Genomic DNA, 18,958 nt, shown 5'->3' with positions numbered 1-18,958 from the left:
AATAAATTTTTATATTTTTGTATTAAAATACTTATATATACAGTAGTGGCCATAATTATAGCAATTGAAAAATATGATCTGTAAATCTAATTTGAATTAAAAAGAATCGTTTCTTTTATAAAATGATTATGGTAAAAAATATTGGTGATTATTTTATTGAATAAAAATTATTTTAACGTTGATATTTAACAAGTTATTATATTATATTATAATAACATATATAAATCAAATTTGACCTAAAACGAGAAAAAGTTTGTTTGCAAATAAACATTAAATCTTGAAATATTTCATAGTAATTAATAAAAATAAGCATTAAACGTAATTAATATAACAGTTAAAGTTTAATTATGCCTTGATCTATGGCCCGAGAACATATCATGGAATTTAAAGCAATATTTCAGTGAAACACATTTATTTCATTGCTTAATCCTCGAGTTTTTGGTTGAGTGAATACAGTGTAGGAAAGTTAATCCAGCTGTCATTTTGTGTTTATGTTTTAGTCCGGCAGCGGTAAACAGCGGCATTAAAAGTATATCGAATTTACTCAAGTTAAAAACTTGATGAATTATCAAATAGAGAGTCGTACTTAAAAATAATTCGTGTATTTGCGTTTTATTAATTAAGATTGGAACGTTAATTGCGGCGCCGACTTCACTTTCAGAAAGCTTTTAACTAATCTCGAATTATATCTTTTATGTGCATTTACGAATAAATATGTACAGAGAAACAAATTTTAATCTGGTTAAAGAAAAGGCTCTTCACGACGGGCTTCTTCCGTATAATAATTTATTAATAGATGTAAATTGCTCCTTTACATTCTTTTTGTTTTTAAGATAAAAATGTGTTTTTAAAGACATTACAAGTAATTTAAATTCAAATAAAATTGGGGGGTGAACTTTATCTCAATAAACCAAACGTTTCTAAGAGTAAGAAATCTTTTGTACTTAGTCCTCAATATTCTTAACCGTCACTCGAAAAATTAGTTTGAGACTCAATTTCAGTTTTCTTTCGTATCTCCATGAGGGGAAATTACCTTTCATTTAGTTATGATTATTATTTTTTTACGTATTTCTTTATTAACTCGATCATAAAATCATCAAATAAATTTAGTTTTTAAATCTAATGGATTAAATATTTTCTTACACAGAATTACTGATTGTCTTATAGTTTATTTTAATTAAAATTTTATTTAAAATTATACATGTCCAAATTTTTTTGTTATTATGGTAAAATGGAAATATAGTTTATATTAATTAAAATTTAATTTAAAATCACATATACTCAAATATTTAATAATTATTAAGATGAGATGGGTTTCTATCAACCAACTTCAAATAAATTTATTTTCGTAACTAACACATTCATATTTTCATTCACAATTTCTGATTACTGACTCAGGCAGACATAAATGTCCAGATAGTTTATTTTAATTAAAATGAGTGTTCAAATTTTTTTGTTATTATGGTAAAATGGGTAATTTTTAATAACTAATTTCAAATAAATTTATTTTTCGAAACTAATACATTAATATTTTTTAATGCAGAGTTACTTATTAACAAGATAAATAATAAATGTACATATACAACAGTTTATTTTAATTAACCCTCACTCGAAAAATTAGTATGAGACTCAATTTCAGCCTCGAATTACTATTTTTTCACGTATTTATTAACTGATTATCAAGATAAATGTGTGTATAGTTTATTTTAATTAAAAGATGATTTAAAATCATTCGAAATCAAATTTTTAATGATTAATAAAGTAAGATGGGTAATTTCTATTGATCAATTTAAAATAAATTTAGCTTTCAAAACTAATACATCAAATATTGTTTGTATAGAATTACTGAATATTAAAACAAATATGTTAATAATTTATTTTAATTACAATTTCATTTAAAATTCAACATTGCATTGGCAATTGCTGTCAATCAATTTCAAATAAATTAAATTTACGAAACTAATTAGTTTATTTATGTATATGATTACTGATTATAAAAACAAATATTAAATGTATATTTTTATTATTATTTTTTATATGTATAGGTAGTATAAATCAACTTCAAATAAATATAGTTTCCAAAACTAATAGATTAAATATTTTTATATGGAGTTGATTGATTATAAAACAAATATTAAATGTATGTCGTTTATTTTAATAAAAATTTCATTTAAAAATATACATATTCAAATTTTTAATTGTTATTAACGTAGCACAGTCAATTGCCATGGGTATTTTATTTGGTGGGTAATTTTATTAACATGGGTTCGTTATTAAAATCACAAATAATATTTGATTACAAATTAAAATATATGATGGATGCAGAGATGTTTTGCAAAGTTGAACTTCCAAAACAGGTAATTCAATTAAATTATTTTCCTTAATGTATAAAAATCGATGTGGCGTTTACGTAACATCAATTTGATAAATAAACCTTTCGTATGATGGATCCAACAAAGAAAGAATGATACAAATATGATCTTTAGCGAAGTAATACCAAACAGCAATCACTAAAATGTTTACCAGTGAAAGAGAACATGTTAAATTAATTATAATTAATCTCGATGTATTTACTTTTATATTTCAACGTGAAATGTAAATAAAACAATATGGGTGATCCAAATACATCTTTCCATTCGAAAATTGAAGCAAATAACACGACTTTAATGAAATATTTCCCAGTAGCAATCAGTAAAGTAGTTCTCGTATGGATATAACATTTGAAGTCGAACAAGATAAAAAAGTATGTACATTTCAACATGATTTGGTAGTTTCATCCGGTTCAAAATTGAAATTCCTGAGCGCATAATGTTATTAACAAAAACCCATTAATATGGTTAAAGTCTGAAAATTTTATTCGTTCAAGTTGTAACGTAATTAATGGATATGTTACCGAAACAAAGTTTTAATGCACGTAACATCACGGGAGTCACAATATTCCCGACAAAAAGTTTCCCCCTAAAAGGAAGTCCTAAACATGCAAAATGGGTAACTTAAGTGTTTCTAAATATATCAGTTGGGTAATTTTTACGTCTATCAATCAAGTGAACAGAGTAAAAGCAATTTTTTATCCAGTTTCGGATGCCGCACGAGAGATCAACGTTCAACGTGTCATTTTATTGTTGATTTATTGTAAAAATGTGGCGGGGCCAATCGATAACTGCTCCAAGACGTAACTTTGCACATTCGCCGTAAATATTATATAAAACTCGATAAACAATATGGCTAAATGAAATAACAATCAACGAGGGGAAATATTTATTATACACATAGAAAGTTTTTCCATTTAATCCTTGAGAAAAGTAAAAGATGTGAAACATCCTTTACTACTTTATAAAGTTTTCAGATAGGTTGATTTTGGCATCAGGAAAATAATAAAAGTATCAAAATATTCCGAAGTTTCATAATAATTTGGATGTAGGGTTGTCTGACACTATCATATATTACGTCGTATTTGCTCAAAAGATTCCCCTTCACGTATTTTATCCATTTAAACATTCCTTTCCTGTCGTTTTTTTACCGCAAAATTCCTGTCATTTATCAAGTGCAATTACCTAATTTCAGTAGTTTTTCCAGGACACATCTCCACTTTGGAAATAATCAACATGGCGCGTCCAAAGTTTCTCACCCTTTTTTATACAAAAAAAAAAAAAATAAAGAAGGGTGATAAATGCGTTCGCCACGAAACGAAGTGTTCGGTGAATAACACATAGATCGGGATATAATTAAATTTTTCAGTTTTTCCCGTCGTAAAACACGGAAAGTTGGGCACGAAGCCCAAGGTGGAATTACGGAAACAGGCAAGGCGCAAGGTGCAAAGAGGAAAGTGCTGCTGCTTAATCGTACGTCAATTGTGTTCGTTCACTCGCCCCGGGGACATACACCATTCAACCCCATTTCGACGTGAAATATTAAAAAATATAATTTTAATCACTGCCCTAAATTGAGGCTCGGCCTTTTCGTCCCCCCCTTTTTATTATCGCTCTCACACGTTGGATTCAATTTTCCCGTTTCTGTTATTGTTGGCGGCGTTAATCGATCACTAATTGCAATTAGACGTGCGTTGGTTGCGATAATGCAAATCAGCGGATATGTTGCAGTAGTCTGATAATCTGCGATGCGATATTAATATTAAACAATTTGAATCGCGTTGGAACTAATGTGTGCTTCTATAAAGGACGGTAATCTTGCATTGCCTGTAATTGGATGCGGCATCACATTCAGAATATAATATCAATTAGTGTATTTTCAAAATAAATACGTAAATTAAAATTTTCTATTTATTAATGTTGTTCAGAATCCACACATTTCTTAACAGATTTATCTTATATGTTCTAAAATATTTCTTAGAGGTGAAATGTACATTTATAAGATGGAGATCCTGGACATTAATGGACACAATTTTTATATATCTATTCACTATTATATATATTATAATCTTCTTAAGACAATTTTGCACAAAAAAGAAACATTTAGTTTAACATTTAGATCGTATATACTTTTCATTAATTTTATCTATGAATTGCTCCAAATTGTTTCTTCTAAAAACAGATAATAATTTCCAAAAGATTATAGTTTTGGATTTAAATGAACGTATTAAACATTTTATGGATGTTAGAAATATATTGACTTGTTTAAGGTATTTAAAAAATATGTGTGAATAAATCAAGTAATGTATTATTAACAGAAAATTATTCAGTAAAAATTAAAATGCTTTTCATCACATTTGTCTGGCAATTCTTCCAAATTGTCTCTTCTAAAAACAAATAGTAATCTACAGAAGATTATAGTTTTGGATTTAAATTAAGGTATCAAACATTTTATGGATTTTATGGAAATATATTAACTTGTCTAAGGTATTTAAAAAATATGTGTGAATAAATCTTGTAATGTATTATTAATAGAAAATTATTCAGTAAAAATGAAAATTCTTTTCATCACATTTGTCTGGTAATTGCTCCAAATTGTTTCTTCTAAAAACAGATAATAATTTCCAAAAGATTATAGTTCTGGATTTAAATTAACGTATCAAACATTTTATGGATTTTATGGAAATATATTGACTTGTCTAAGGTATTTAAAAAATATGTGTGAATAAATCTTGTAATGTATTATTAATAGAAAATTATTCAGTAAAAATGAAAATGCTTTTCATCAGATTTGTCTGGTAATAGCTCCAAATTGTTTCTTCTAAAAACAGATAATAATTTCCAGAAGATTATAGTTTTGGATTTATATTAACGTATCAAACATTTTATGGATTTTATGGAAATATATTAACTTGTCTAAGGTATTTAAAAAATATGTGTGAATAAATCTTGTAATGTATTATTAATAGAAAATTATTCAGTAAAAATGAAAATTTTTTTCATCACATTTGTCTGGTAATTGCTCCAAATTGTTTCTTCTAAAAACAGATAATAATTTCCAAAAGATTATAGTTCTGGATTTAAATTAACGTATCAAACATTTTATGGATTTTATGGAAATATATTGACTTGTCTAAGGTATTTAAAAAATATGTGTGAATAAATCTTGTAATGTATTATTAATAGAAAATTATTCAGTAAAAATGAAAATGCTTTTCATCAGATTTGTCTGGTAATAGCTCCAAATTGTTTCTTCTAAAAACAGATAATAATTTCCAGAAGATTATAGTTTTGGATTTATATTAACGTATCAAACATTTTATGGATTTTATGGAAATATATTGACTTGTCTAAGATATTTAAAAAATATGTGTGAATAAATCTTGTAATGTATTATTAATAGAAAATTATTCAGTAAAAATGAAAATTCTTTTCATCACATTTGTCTGGTAATTGCTCCAAATTGTTTCTTCTAAAAACAGATAATAATTTCCAAAAGATTATAGTTCTGGATTTAAATTAACGTATCAAACATTTTATGGATTTTATGGAAATATATTGACTTGTCTAAGGTATTTAAAAAATATGTGTGAATAAATCTTGTAATGTATTATTAATAGAAAATTATTCAGTAAAAATGAAAATGCTTTTCATCACATTTGTCTGGTAATTGCTCCAAATTGTTTCTTCTAAAAACAGATAATAATTTCCAAAAGATTATAGTTCTGGATTTAAATTAACGTATCCCACATTTTTATGGATTTTATGGAAATATATTGACTTGTCTTAAGGTATTTAAAAAATATGTGTGAATAAATCTTGTAATGTATTATTAATAGAAAATTATTCAGTAAAAATGAAAATGCTTTTCATCACATTTGTCTGATAATTGCTCCAAATTTTCTTTTCTAAAAACAGATAATAATTTCCAGAAGATGATAGTTTTGGATTTAAATAAACGTGTCAAACATTTTATGGATCTTAGAAACAGATTAACTAACCTAAGGTAATTAAAAATATGTAATCAAAATTATTCAATAAAAATTAAGTTCTTTAATAATATTTAAATGCTATAATTTTTCATCACTTTTATCTGATAATTGGTCCAAATTGTCTCTTCTAAAACCAGGCATTTTAAAGGTATTTGAAAACAATAATATATTAGAATTAATAAAAGAAGAAATAAACGTTTAGATTAACACTTGATCCTACCACAACATATTTTCATCATTTTTATGTGGTTCTGAAGTGTTTCTTATAAAACCAAGTAATAATTTATGAGAAAGGACTTCCATTGTCATATTACACTTTTATTTATCTTATTACTTGAAGAGTTGTTGAAAATGTATACAAATAAAAGTTCCGGAACCATCTTCATCCCTTAATCTCGTTTCGTGGAACTGCACAATTTTAGACAGAAATATAAATATCTTCGCATAAAGTGCACAACAAATAAAAAAAGCGGAGTAAAGGATTATTATTGGCATTGGTGTTGAAGGTGGTAATAAATTGAAATCTACCGGTGTATCAATAATAAATAGGGTCCCCGGTCACGGTACAGACATACATAGATAGTTTCTTATGTATGTTATGCAGTACATCCATGTATTTTATTTAGGGCATATATCCTCATACTTCATATTCTTGTCATGTAGCTTCATTACATATTAATGTTGCGACTTTGTATTTATGTTTGTGTCTCTCTTTTTGGATTATATCTTGGATTGGTTTTTTATTGATCGGTCTGCGTGTACGGAAAATATTTTGCGTACACAATGTGAAATTTCACTAATTACGACGGAAACATTATAGTTTTATTTTCGAACCGGCTCCGTTAACGAATGAAAAGCGAAAACGTGTATGCGTTTTTGTTAAAATTCTTCCATTATCCCACGTTTGAAATCGAAGTATTAACTTCATTTGACATATAGATCCCCCATTTCGATGACGCCCCAATTAAGCAATGTTGTCCGACTCACTGGACTTTAACCGTTTGTATATCATACAACATTAAAAATCAATAACAATGTTTACTATTACGGGGCCACATTCTGCTAAAAACAGCGGGTGAATTTACCCCCCATTTTTTATTTCGAACACCCGGAAATTATCAAGTAAATCGTCGAATTTACTGAGACAAATGCGCTTCCAGTACGTACTCGGGGATCGGGTGTTGTGCCGTCAAAAATCTGCAGCGACTGCAGAAGTGCGAAAAAGTGGGTTATTGTTTCGCGGAATGATGAATACGTTTAACGTGATAAACGTTCCGCTCATTGTCAGTGTTTCCATCTTAGCGTCAATCTCGGCGACAATGGTGCTGAAAGCGTCCGTGAAACGTGCGATAATTATATTTAAATATCCAATTTATTAATGTGGGCAAAAGGAGAACATATGCAGCGGGGTTGTTGTGGGGGTTGGCGCGGCTGAGGGTCGCTCCCGTTATGTGAATGCGTTTTTAGATGAATGAATCGGAGGAGAGGAAATTTTTAATCAATAACTCTCCACGCTGCTCCCGCCTTGTTCAGGTTTTACGCATTGTTTGAATCGTGGAATTTTGATAAGTTATCAAATGCTGGTCGAACATTGAATACGTTCACCTTTACTATTCAATCGACTTTAGACCTATTTATCATTCGAGAAGCCCGAAGAATTCCATACATCAATCATATTTGATTTTGTTAGTCTTCGTTTCACATTTCAACAATGAAACCAGACACAGTTAATTCTACTCCCAAGTTAAGTAGTTTTTTACGTTTGAATTTCATGTGTTTTGATATACAATTGTTATTGATATTTTATTATGAAATTTGAGTTGTATACATTTATTGAGATATTGGGGACGAAACTTCTCGAAAGTGATTTGTTGTGTTTTTAATATTATCGAATTTCAGATAAAAATGTGTCAAAACATTTTAATTAACCCAGTGATATAATTGACAACAATTCTAACAAATTTAGAACTTTATGATTGGAAAAATGCTCTCCGGAGTTTTCACAAATCATAATTCCATGTTCATTTTTAAATTAATAATTTTTTATTTTCTAACACTAAAATGATTATATTTATTAAGCAATTTCTATACAAATTCTCTGTATCTGTATAAAATATTTCGGTAAATATGAATAACAACACATTTGAAGTTGGAAAATATAAAAACATTATTTCAGTCCCAACATCAAAAAATAATAATATAATTAATAAAATCTATACTATTTTTATTATTTCATTAGCTAAATAATTTAATAAACTATTTTACATTAAGTTTCTTTTTAATTTTTAAATAATGGAATAATTAATTAATTTGAATAATTCTTAATTGAATTTATATAAGAAGAAAACATATTTTGGTATTTAAATATGTGAATAATTAAATATTATAGAATTCGAAAAATATCATTTTAATTTCTGTAGTTTTAAATTAATTATGAGATATATTAATATAGTTATTTTATTAATTATTTAATATTTAATTGAAATTTTGTATTACCAGAAAATAATTGACTTTTATTTATATTTTATTTATCTTCTTTATCAAAAGTTTTAAAAAATTCTAGATTTTGACTGTTTAATAAATAATAGATATTAGCATTTACTAATTTTGAGGTTCATGGTCAATCATTTTTGATCACATGATAAATTCCCGGGTTGTAATTAATTAAAACTAAAAATAAGCCTCGAACTTCAATTCGACTAATGGAGTAATCAATTTCTAAATTAAATTTTATAAATAGATTACACATGTGTTCATTTGAATATTCGAATTTCTGAATAATTGAATATCATAACACTCAAAAATTTCATTTTAAACTCAGGATTTTTTAATTAATTATAAGATAGGTATTTTAGTTATTAGTTAAATAATATTTAATTAAAATTTTAGATTTTGATTAACAATTCTAGATTTTCACTATTTGGAAAAGTTTCATTATTAATATTTTCTATATTTTTCAAGGTCACCGTTAATCATTTTTGGTCACACGATAATACTTTATTTTTAATTACTTAAAACTTAAAATAAGCCTCGAAATTCAATTCGAATAATGGAGTAATTTAAATTTTATAAATAGAATACATAGAATAATATTTGAATCATTTTAATTTCTGGGTTTTTTAATTAATTATAAGAGATATGTTTGTTATTTTACCAGTTAGATAATATTTAATAAAAATTTTAGATTCCCAGAAAACAATTGACTTTTTAATTTTATTTTTTTTTTTTTTTGTTAAAAAATTGTTATAAAATTAGCATTTCCCCTAATTTTTCAAGGTCATGGTCAATCATTTTTGATCACATGATAAATTCCTCTCTTGTAATTAATTAAAACAGAAAATAAGCCTCGAAATTTTATTTGACAAAAGGAGTAATAAATAATTCGAATTATGCAAAATTCAAATTTTATAAATGAAATATACTTTTGTCAATTTGAAAATTGCATTTTAAATTCTGGATATTTAAATAATTATAAGTAATTTTTGTTACCAATTAAATAATATTTAATTAAAATTTAATAATATTTAAGTTTACCGGAAAAGTTCCTTTTTAATTTTATTTAAAAAATTCATTTTTATATCCAAATTAAAAACTTTTTTTATTTTATTTATTTATCAATATATTTATAAATAACATTTTCTATAATATTATATTTATTTTTATATATTATTAATAATATTTATTTTATAGGATTTTTTATATTCATTTTAATTTTTTTTTTTAAATCTTAAACACTTATAATTCAAAAACATGAAATACAAAAAGAGACATTTGGAAAAAATATTTAATTTTTTAGAAGATTTTTTATATCAATTCAAAAATGTCACAAAAATTTTAAATTTTTTGAATATATAAATATTTAAAATATTGTAACATAATTTATTACATTTTATAATGATTTTTTGTTTTTTTTTTTTGAGTTTTTTTGATTACTTATTTAAAAAATTGTAAATAACTACATGTTTTATTAAGATTCACAGTTTTTATATTAATTCTAATTTAAAGAGACTTGTAGACAATTTTTTGAATTTTTCTCAAAACATATCTTATTTATTTTTATTAATTTATAAATTCTATAATTAATTATAATTGATTACGTATAAAATTAATAAATAATTTATTTAAACATAATGTGACCAAATTTTGTTAATTATATACTACTAAAACACTATAATAAATTGTTAGTTGATTAAAGCAGGTTTGAATGTGTTAAGGTCGTAAAACGGTCGTTAATTTATAAATGCAGGAAAAGTGTAAAATAAATGATGTCATTATAGACCCGTCCGATTTGTGTGAAACTGGTGAAACCGGTGAAACGTCGTGATTCGCATTGTTAGAAAGATCGATTAATAATTTTCGACATTTAAAAATAATGATCGCGAAGCTTTCAACACCATTACCGTGGAGAGATTGATATTAAGAAGAATCCAGAGAGCGGGCGTTTATCACATTAAATGTATGCACCTATCCAGAAAACAAAAAGGCATGATGTGGGATAGCAGCCAACATCAGCCGACATCAGCCAACAGCAGCAGCCGCCGAACACGGAACACACAGCCACACGGGGAGCATCTACCTACAATGCTCAAAGATAAAGGGGGTGGAGTACAAAGGGGTGGACTGTTTGAAATTTATAACCCCACCGCTTTTACTACATCGTAAAAATGCTGATATGTAAAATTAGAACATATCCGCTGCTTCTGCGTGTCTCTTAGAAAAACATAATTTAACGTAAACTGATAAAAGAAACAGTGGCAACGGAGGAAAGGCAAATATTGAATGAGAACTAGACTTCTCTCTTTTGCCCTTTCCGAGTGCTTGATTCGGGCAATAAGTATTAAAACGAACATAAACTGGCGTTTATAAAACAATTTCAACTTCCTTTACACTGTTCCAAAATAGAATATTAAAAAGGTTTGCGCTCAAATACAAAGAATTCCACCACTTAATAAACTCCACTTTTTACTCTCAAATGCTAGATTATGGTCATGGCCACTCACTGTTTGTGTAATTATGCTAATTCGACTTAATTGCAAGCTTTTAAAACTACCTGTGTGTGCAATTATGGTTTGGCACTTTCACACTAAGTATTTTTACGCTTCAACTTCATGTTTCGAACGTCATAATAAATTTTTATTCTATTAAACTAAGCCTTATTTATATAGTTTTCAATAGAGTGTGATCAAAAGTGATTGACTAAAAGAACTATCAATTTCTGTCATCGTTTAATCTACTGGAAAATTTACTAATTTTTTGGTGACACTCGTGGATCCTCTTTGAAGAAAATTAACGTCATGTCATTTATGATCACATCACATTATGACGTATCAAACTTCGAGCCATTTTGGCTGTTTGTTTTGTCCTCTTTTTTGAGTTTAAAATCTATATCTCAATCTCAAAAATGTCTTGGCAATGTTAAATGTTAAATATAATGAACATCAATGACATTTTTCAACGACTCAGTCATTTTTAATCATACTCTATATTTTAATGCAATTTTTAATTAAAACTGAAAATAACGCTTAGATTTTAATTCAAATTTTATCAAAATTTTTAAAAAATATATAAAACAATTGAACAAAATCGAATATTTTTATTTAAATAGTTAAATTTGTTAATTAAAACTGAAATAATCGAATACTTATAATATTCAAATCAAATAATAATAATAATAATAATAATAATAATAATAATAATAATAATAATAATTAAATTATGTAATCTAATTTAACTATTCGAATATAGTTGTTGAATATGTATATTTTAAATAAATAATCATAATTTTAATATAATGTTACTATAATTTTAGCATTAATAAATTACGAAATGGTATTTTTAATACTAAAAAATAATTTAAGGAAACTTAATTAGAATATTCGAAAATATATTGGATATTAAAATATTTAATTTATTTAGTCCATTAGTTACAATACAGCATTTTTAAACTAAAAAATAATTTAACCTACAAATTTATTTAAATATTTGCATTCAATTTAGATGAATATTCAAATATTCAGTTAATGGCAAAGATAAATATTCAAATATTTTTATTTAAAAAATTCTAAGCTCAAAATATTCAACTCTTTAAATAATCGAATATTTGGATATTCAAATAATTTAATGTTAAATTATTTTGATTATTAAAAATTAATTTGAGGAAAACATTTGAAAGTTTGAATATTCTAATACGTATTCGAATACAGTTGTTTTAAATAAATATTAATAATTTTAATATAATGTTACTATAATTCAAATATTAACAAATTACAAAATAATATTATATTATATATTAGAAATTAATTTAAGGAAAGCTTATTGAAATATTCGTAGAGTCAAATCTTCGGATACTCGAATAGTTGAATATTAAAATATTTTAATTTTTACTTTAATTCAAATAGTCCATGAGTTACAATTTGTATATTTCATCCATAAATTTATTTAAATATTACATTGGATACAATTTAGTTGAATATTCGAATATTACACGAATAAAATATAAAATTGTGAGCTCAAACTAAAAGTATCTTTTACATATTTAACTACTTAAATAATTGAATATGTAACATATTTTAATTATGGATTTTATTCTAAATCAAGTATTAATACATTAGTTACAATACAGGATTTTTTAAAACTAAGGAATAATTTCAGAGAAACATATTTAAATATTCGAGTACATATTTAACTATTAGAATATAGTAGTTGAATATAAATACATATAAATAATATATTGTTAGTGTTATTAAATATTCAAAATTGTAATGTTTAATTTTAATCTAATTCAAATATTCACACAGTACGAAATAATACTTTTAATGCTAAAAATAAATATAAAGAAAGTTTATTCGACTCTTCGAATGAACATTTAACAATTTAAATATTCGGAAAGTCGACAATTTGTTAAAATATTTAGATTTTTTAAATATTTACAGTATCAGTTACGATATAGTATGTTCAAAAATAATTTAACAGATAAATAATAAATTTCAATTAAATACACGAATAAATAATCGAATAACTTTATATTAAAAATTGAGGGTTCAGACTAAAAGTTTAATAAATCCATTATAAAGTATAAAGGTACGTCCATTAAAATGTTATCAATACTTATTTGCCGTATAAACAATTCACAAGACAATTTAATAAATTAAAAAGTCCAACAAAGTTCGTCAGCTTGATTAAAAACTACTCGAACGAGTTTCTACTATATCCATTTAGCAGATAGTTGGTTGTTTATTTAAGAAGAGCGCATTAAAACTAGCGTAAAGTTTCATTTAAGCGCAACCGAACAGAAACCGTTATAATATTGATGGTGAGTACTCAAAGCAAAATAAATCCGTGTTGTGCAAAAAACTTTTTATTATCGGGCATTACGTACGGCTTAAAACTTCCGATTTCATCAAATTTCTCACTGATCAATTTTTGCTTCGTGGCTGCAAAATTTCGACACGTTCATTTGTCGAAAGTTGGTTTTGATGAGTCGCCGCCGGGGGTATTTAATTGCGAACTACCGACGTTTTTTATGAATTCAGAAGATAAACACCCAATTTGGAGGTATTCATAATAAGGGAAGTTCTCGGCGTATAGAATCTTGGCTGTGATATATTTTTGCGTAATTCGCTTTGTTGGGAAGCTACGACTTGAAGTTCAGTAGATAAAGGAACATGAAACAACAGAAGCTACACAGAGGCATTTAGGGATGTTGGGGATGCTGGGGATGCGCCTAATATATGGGTAAGTTGGAACTTCTGAGATAATTACTTCTAATGTCTATTTACATAAATAGTTTGCACTATTTTAACAATAACCTGCTGCACACGACCAACTTTTACTTTATTCCGCCAAGTTACTGGCAAGAATGTGTAAATTTAGTTAACTTTAAAACTATAATTGATGGGAATTAAAGCGATTTCGTACTACACACGTATCGTAAAGCCAATTTAATGTCCCCTTAAATGTCGTGACATAAATAAAGTCCGTATGATTTCGCTTTAACCGTTTCGAAATGAAATTAAAATTGAACAAACATTTTTAATGTAAGGATATTTGTGATATTTGAAGGAGCATTAGCTGTGATTAAAACATTTAACGTCACGAGCTCGCTATTAAAACGGGGGCGAAATTACCCTTCTCACAATTTCAATTGAAATTCGAGCCGCTTGAAAAATAAATATATTAAATCCTTTTCGCGTTCACAATAAAAATAATAATCGATAGCGTGACTAAAGTGCGATTTATAATAATAAATAAAAATCCCTTCCATTACGGCCATTAAACAAACATTGGCTGTGACCTTTTATGGACCTTTATTCAAAGTGGCCTGGCCGCCCTTTTCGAATGTATTTTATTGGGCACATTCTTCAATCGATTTCACCCTAATTTAACTATTTGTTTTTTTATTGGAACAGGTGCAGTTCCACCTACAAGTTGGGAGTTAGTGACTTTTGTTTTTTCGTGTTTTTAGTGTCTTGGATACGTATTTTCCATACCAAAGTTATAAATACGTAAAGGGTCAAACTTATTATATTATTTTAACTAATAATTTGACAATTTGTTTATTGATATAATTAATATTCTTTATTTTATATGAAGAAACTTTTTAAGACAGAAATATTGTTAATGTTGTTAATCTAATTTTTTATACGCATATTCAAAGATTAATTATTAGGTTAATAATTATATTTGGGTTAAATTTATATAATTTTTTACATTATATTAACTAAATTGTAGAGGATAGAATTGTTTTTAAAAAATTAATTTAATAAGGTAAAACAGTAATATATTTTAAAATCTAAAATAATTAAAAAAAAGACATGTTAATATATGTTAAGTTATTCGAATATTTTTTAAAAATTCATCATTATCATGTTCATCAGAATTCAATTCAAATAATTGGAATATTTATTTTTATTTTAATATTCGTATATTGAAATATTGAAAAGGTTTTAATTTTTTAATTTAATAATTAAATTGAAGTATTAATACATTAATATATATTTTTTTAGATTAAAAAGAGAAAGCATATAAATATACTTACCTAAATAGTTAAAATGTTGTTTATTAATTTAGTAAATATTACTAAATCATGTATTAATTTTGTATCAATCAAAATATTTTTCTAGAAATACATTTATAAGAATAAATAAATCAATTAATTAAATTATGCATATTATAAATTTTATTATTATATTTGGTTTAAATAATTTTGAAATAAGGTAAGTCTAATATTTGAATAAAAGAATATTTAAATATTTTAATTGTTAACTTTAATTTAAGAATAAATTGTTAATCAATCAAAAAATATGAATTTACTTGAAACATATCTAAATTAAATAAATAAATCAATTAACGATAGTTATACACAAATTTTATAATTATATTTGTTTAAATGTTTTTTCTGTGAATTTGTTCTTTTAATACCATTTTTACATCATATTTGAGTAATTGCCTTTCTCACTATTTAAAAATAAGGGTTATCTATTAGAATATTCGAATAATTAGCTATAAAAATGTTTTAATATTTTAATTATTTACTGTAATTCAAATATGAATCTTAATGAACCAAAAAATGAATTAATTTGAAATATATCTATAAGATTAAATAAATAAATCAATTAATTGTTCAGTTATTTATTTATTAATATTTTTATAAAAAAATTTGAAATTTTATAATTATATTTGTTATAAATTTATGTTTTTTCTATGTTTTTATTCTTTTCATATTATTTCTACAACATATTTGATTTGATTATCTATATTACTCTTGTTTCATCATATTACATAGAGTTTCAATTTTATTTTAAAATAATTTAAAGTTATTAGAATATTCGAATATACAAAAATGTTTTAATTTTTTAATTATTTTCTTTAATTATCAATTTTAATGATCCAAAAATATGAATTAACTTGGAATATATCTATAAGATTAAATAAATAAATCAATTAAAGATCTTTTTACTTATTTATTTTTAAATTTTTATAAAAATTTTAAAATGGTATTTTATATTTTTTATTTTGTAATTATGCAGTTTTAATTTTATTTCAAAATAAGACAAAATTATCCATTGGACTGTTGGAATAGATATATAATAAAAATATTTTACTTTTTTAAATATTTACTTTAATTCAAATATTAATTGTTTTATTATAAAATGAAGTAAAGTTCTCTGTGTTTCTATAAACTATTACAAATATTACGTTTCTAATTTATTTGTTAAATATTTAAAAGTACACAACTTTTTTTAATTAATTTAATTTGAGACTTTAAATCAATTCATAAATACTACATACTAAAACGATAAAACGTATACTAATACACAAAACGAAGTAAATGTCAGTGAATTAAATTTAAAATTGTTAACGAAAATATAAAACTGATGGTATATTTCTATTTTCATATATTTACTCTTTTAACGCCAAGTAAACAATAAAAATGTATATTTGAACTGAATATGGCAGGAATTTATATTTAAATAACGTTATGTTAGTAAAAAATGATTTTTAACATTTGCGATATCACTTGTTGTGCTCTGTTTCAAAGGTTAAATTAATTAAAATTTGTTACTTAACAAATACCACGCATAAAAATTTTAAATAAATGAACCAACCTTTATGAACGTAAAAAAATTTAATAATCTAATTCGACTTCATTTTGTGTTCCAAGTATTTGATTTTTTTTTGTTTTTACTATAATTAATGTTTTAAAACAAGGCATATAAATAGTATTTTATTTAATCAAATTGTTTTAATAAATGTTTAATGAAATGTAATAATTTCATTCAATAATTTTATAGGACATTAAAACAATTAATAAATGCGGTTCAATTTTACGTCAAATTAGAAACAAAGGCAATTTGAATATCAATCGATTGGTTTTAAAAGTGTTGTCAAAAATATAAAATTGATGGGATATTTCTATTTTTATATATTTACGGTTTTAACGGCAAGTAAACAATAAAAACTGTTTGATCTAAATTTGCCTGAAAATTTAAATAACGTCGTGTTACTCAAATAATGTCACTTGTTGTGGCCAGTTAGAACGGTCACATTAATTAATATTTGTGACCGAACAAAAAATATGCCAATAACCACCAAAACTAAAATCATTACCTGTATAGAAATCCATGCATTTACCCCCATTAAACAAGCATTGCCTCTGACCTTTTGTGGACCTTTTTTTAAAGTGGCCTGACCACCCTTTTCAAGTATATTTTATTGGGCCACATATTCCTCAATCGATTCCGGCCTAATTTAACAATTCCTTTTTTTTTTACTTTCGTATGTGTGCGGCGTCGAAGTGTGGCAATTTTACATGTAAATTTTGCAGTCGTCCTTAATATTTTGGCTGATACTTGGTACGTATTTTGGGCCGGGGGTTCAATAAATACGTTCCATGTGCTCGTACAAAGGACCGCATGCAAAAGGGTTGATGTTGGGTAGGGAATAACAACAACTATAGTAACAATAGTAATAATAATAATAATAATAATAATAAAAACGTACCGTTTGGTAGTAAGAGGATGATGTAGAAGTGAAGAAAGATAGTGAGCGTTAGAGCTCGTTGACCACATTTCTGCATGTCACTTTCCATGAGTGTTTAGTTTTAAAGTTCAGACAAAACGTTTTTAGTTTTAATTTGTTTAAATTAGTTTGTTTTAGTTTTTCGAATTACTCGATTGGGTTATTTTAGATGGTTTTTTGTTTAAGGTTTTACCGGGCACATAATTTTAAATGGATTTCGTGAGGGAGTTAAAATTTTAGTGTTAAATACATATATACTTATGTATATAAGTACAGGAAGCAAGACTATACATACACATGTACATATTATTATGTTGTTAACCGGCTGATAAAAGTTTTTTAGGTTATTTCATTTTTACATGTCGTGCGGACAATGCACATTCGTTTACTGACGGAGCGCTGTCTTGTACGCGAATTTGAATGTTCCTTCTGCTGTGTGCTACTGCGCCGGGAACGTTATGGGAGCATTCCCGCGCAGCTCGGACACCGCTAAATTGACGCCTCTCTCCAGGCACCTAACCTAACTGGGACACCCCACACTGTATCTCCTGCTCGCTCATGTTTCCCTCCTACCCTGGACCGCCGCCACGTGCTTGCACTTTTACCGAACACGTTTTCTTCGGCCCCCGTCGCCGACTGCGCATGAATCCCAACCCCTTGTCGCAACACGCTTCTCCCCGTCCGCCAACCAAAGCCAGTTTAACCCCTTTCCTACAATTATGGGCATGTCAACCGGGAACATTTCAAAATCAGGTTAACTCAACAATTTAACTGCAACCCGTACCAAACAACACAATTGCATCGGAGAAAAATAACGGCACCCGAACATAACCTACCTCCGCCCACGTCATCCCCATCCCCGGCCCTCAGTTGAGTCGCCCCAGTTCATACTTACTTGTGCCGTTCGATTCGTTAAGTTCATACCAAAGATGAGATGACGCGGTGCGTTTTTCATTTGACTCGATTAATTTCCTTCGGTCCCCGTTCGCACTGTCTGTGCGACGACGGGGACTGCACATGCGGCCTGGCTGCCGTGCCGACGGTCCCGTTCCCCTCGCACGTCATATACAATACGTT

General features: G+C 26.3%; 1 protein-coding gene across 1 annotated transcript in view; it reads right to left on the bottom strand.

Moving 5' to 3' along the window:
- Positions 1-18,234, bottom strand: part of LOC109608305 (neuronal acetylcholine receptor subunit alpha-7) — a 123,825-nt gene extending 105,591 nt beyond the window's left edge. The window contains exon 1 of the mRNA XM_049961001.1: positions 17,864-18,234. Coding sequence (XP_049816958.1) covers positions 17,864-17,951 — 88 coding nt within the window. The 5' untranslated portion in view covers positions 17,952-18,234. The remainder of the gene's footprint in view (positions 1-17,863) is intronic.
- Between the last annotated feature and the right edge of the window lie 724 nt (positions 18,235-18,958).

Source organism: Aethina tumida, chromosome 1, assembly GCF_024364675.1.
Source record: "Aethina tumida isolate Nest 87 chromosome 1, icAetTumi1.1, whole genome shotgun sequence".
Lineage (NCBI taxonomy): Eukaryota > Metazoa > Arthropoda > Insecta > Coleoptera > Nitidulidae > Aethina > Aethina tumida.
The sequence above is the reverse complement of the archived record's forward strand: the minus strand, read 5'-3'. Positions and strand labels throughout refer to the sequence as shown.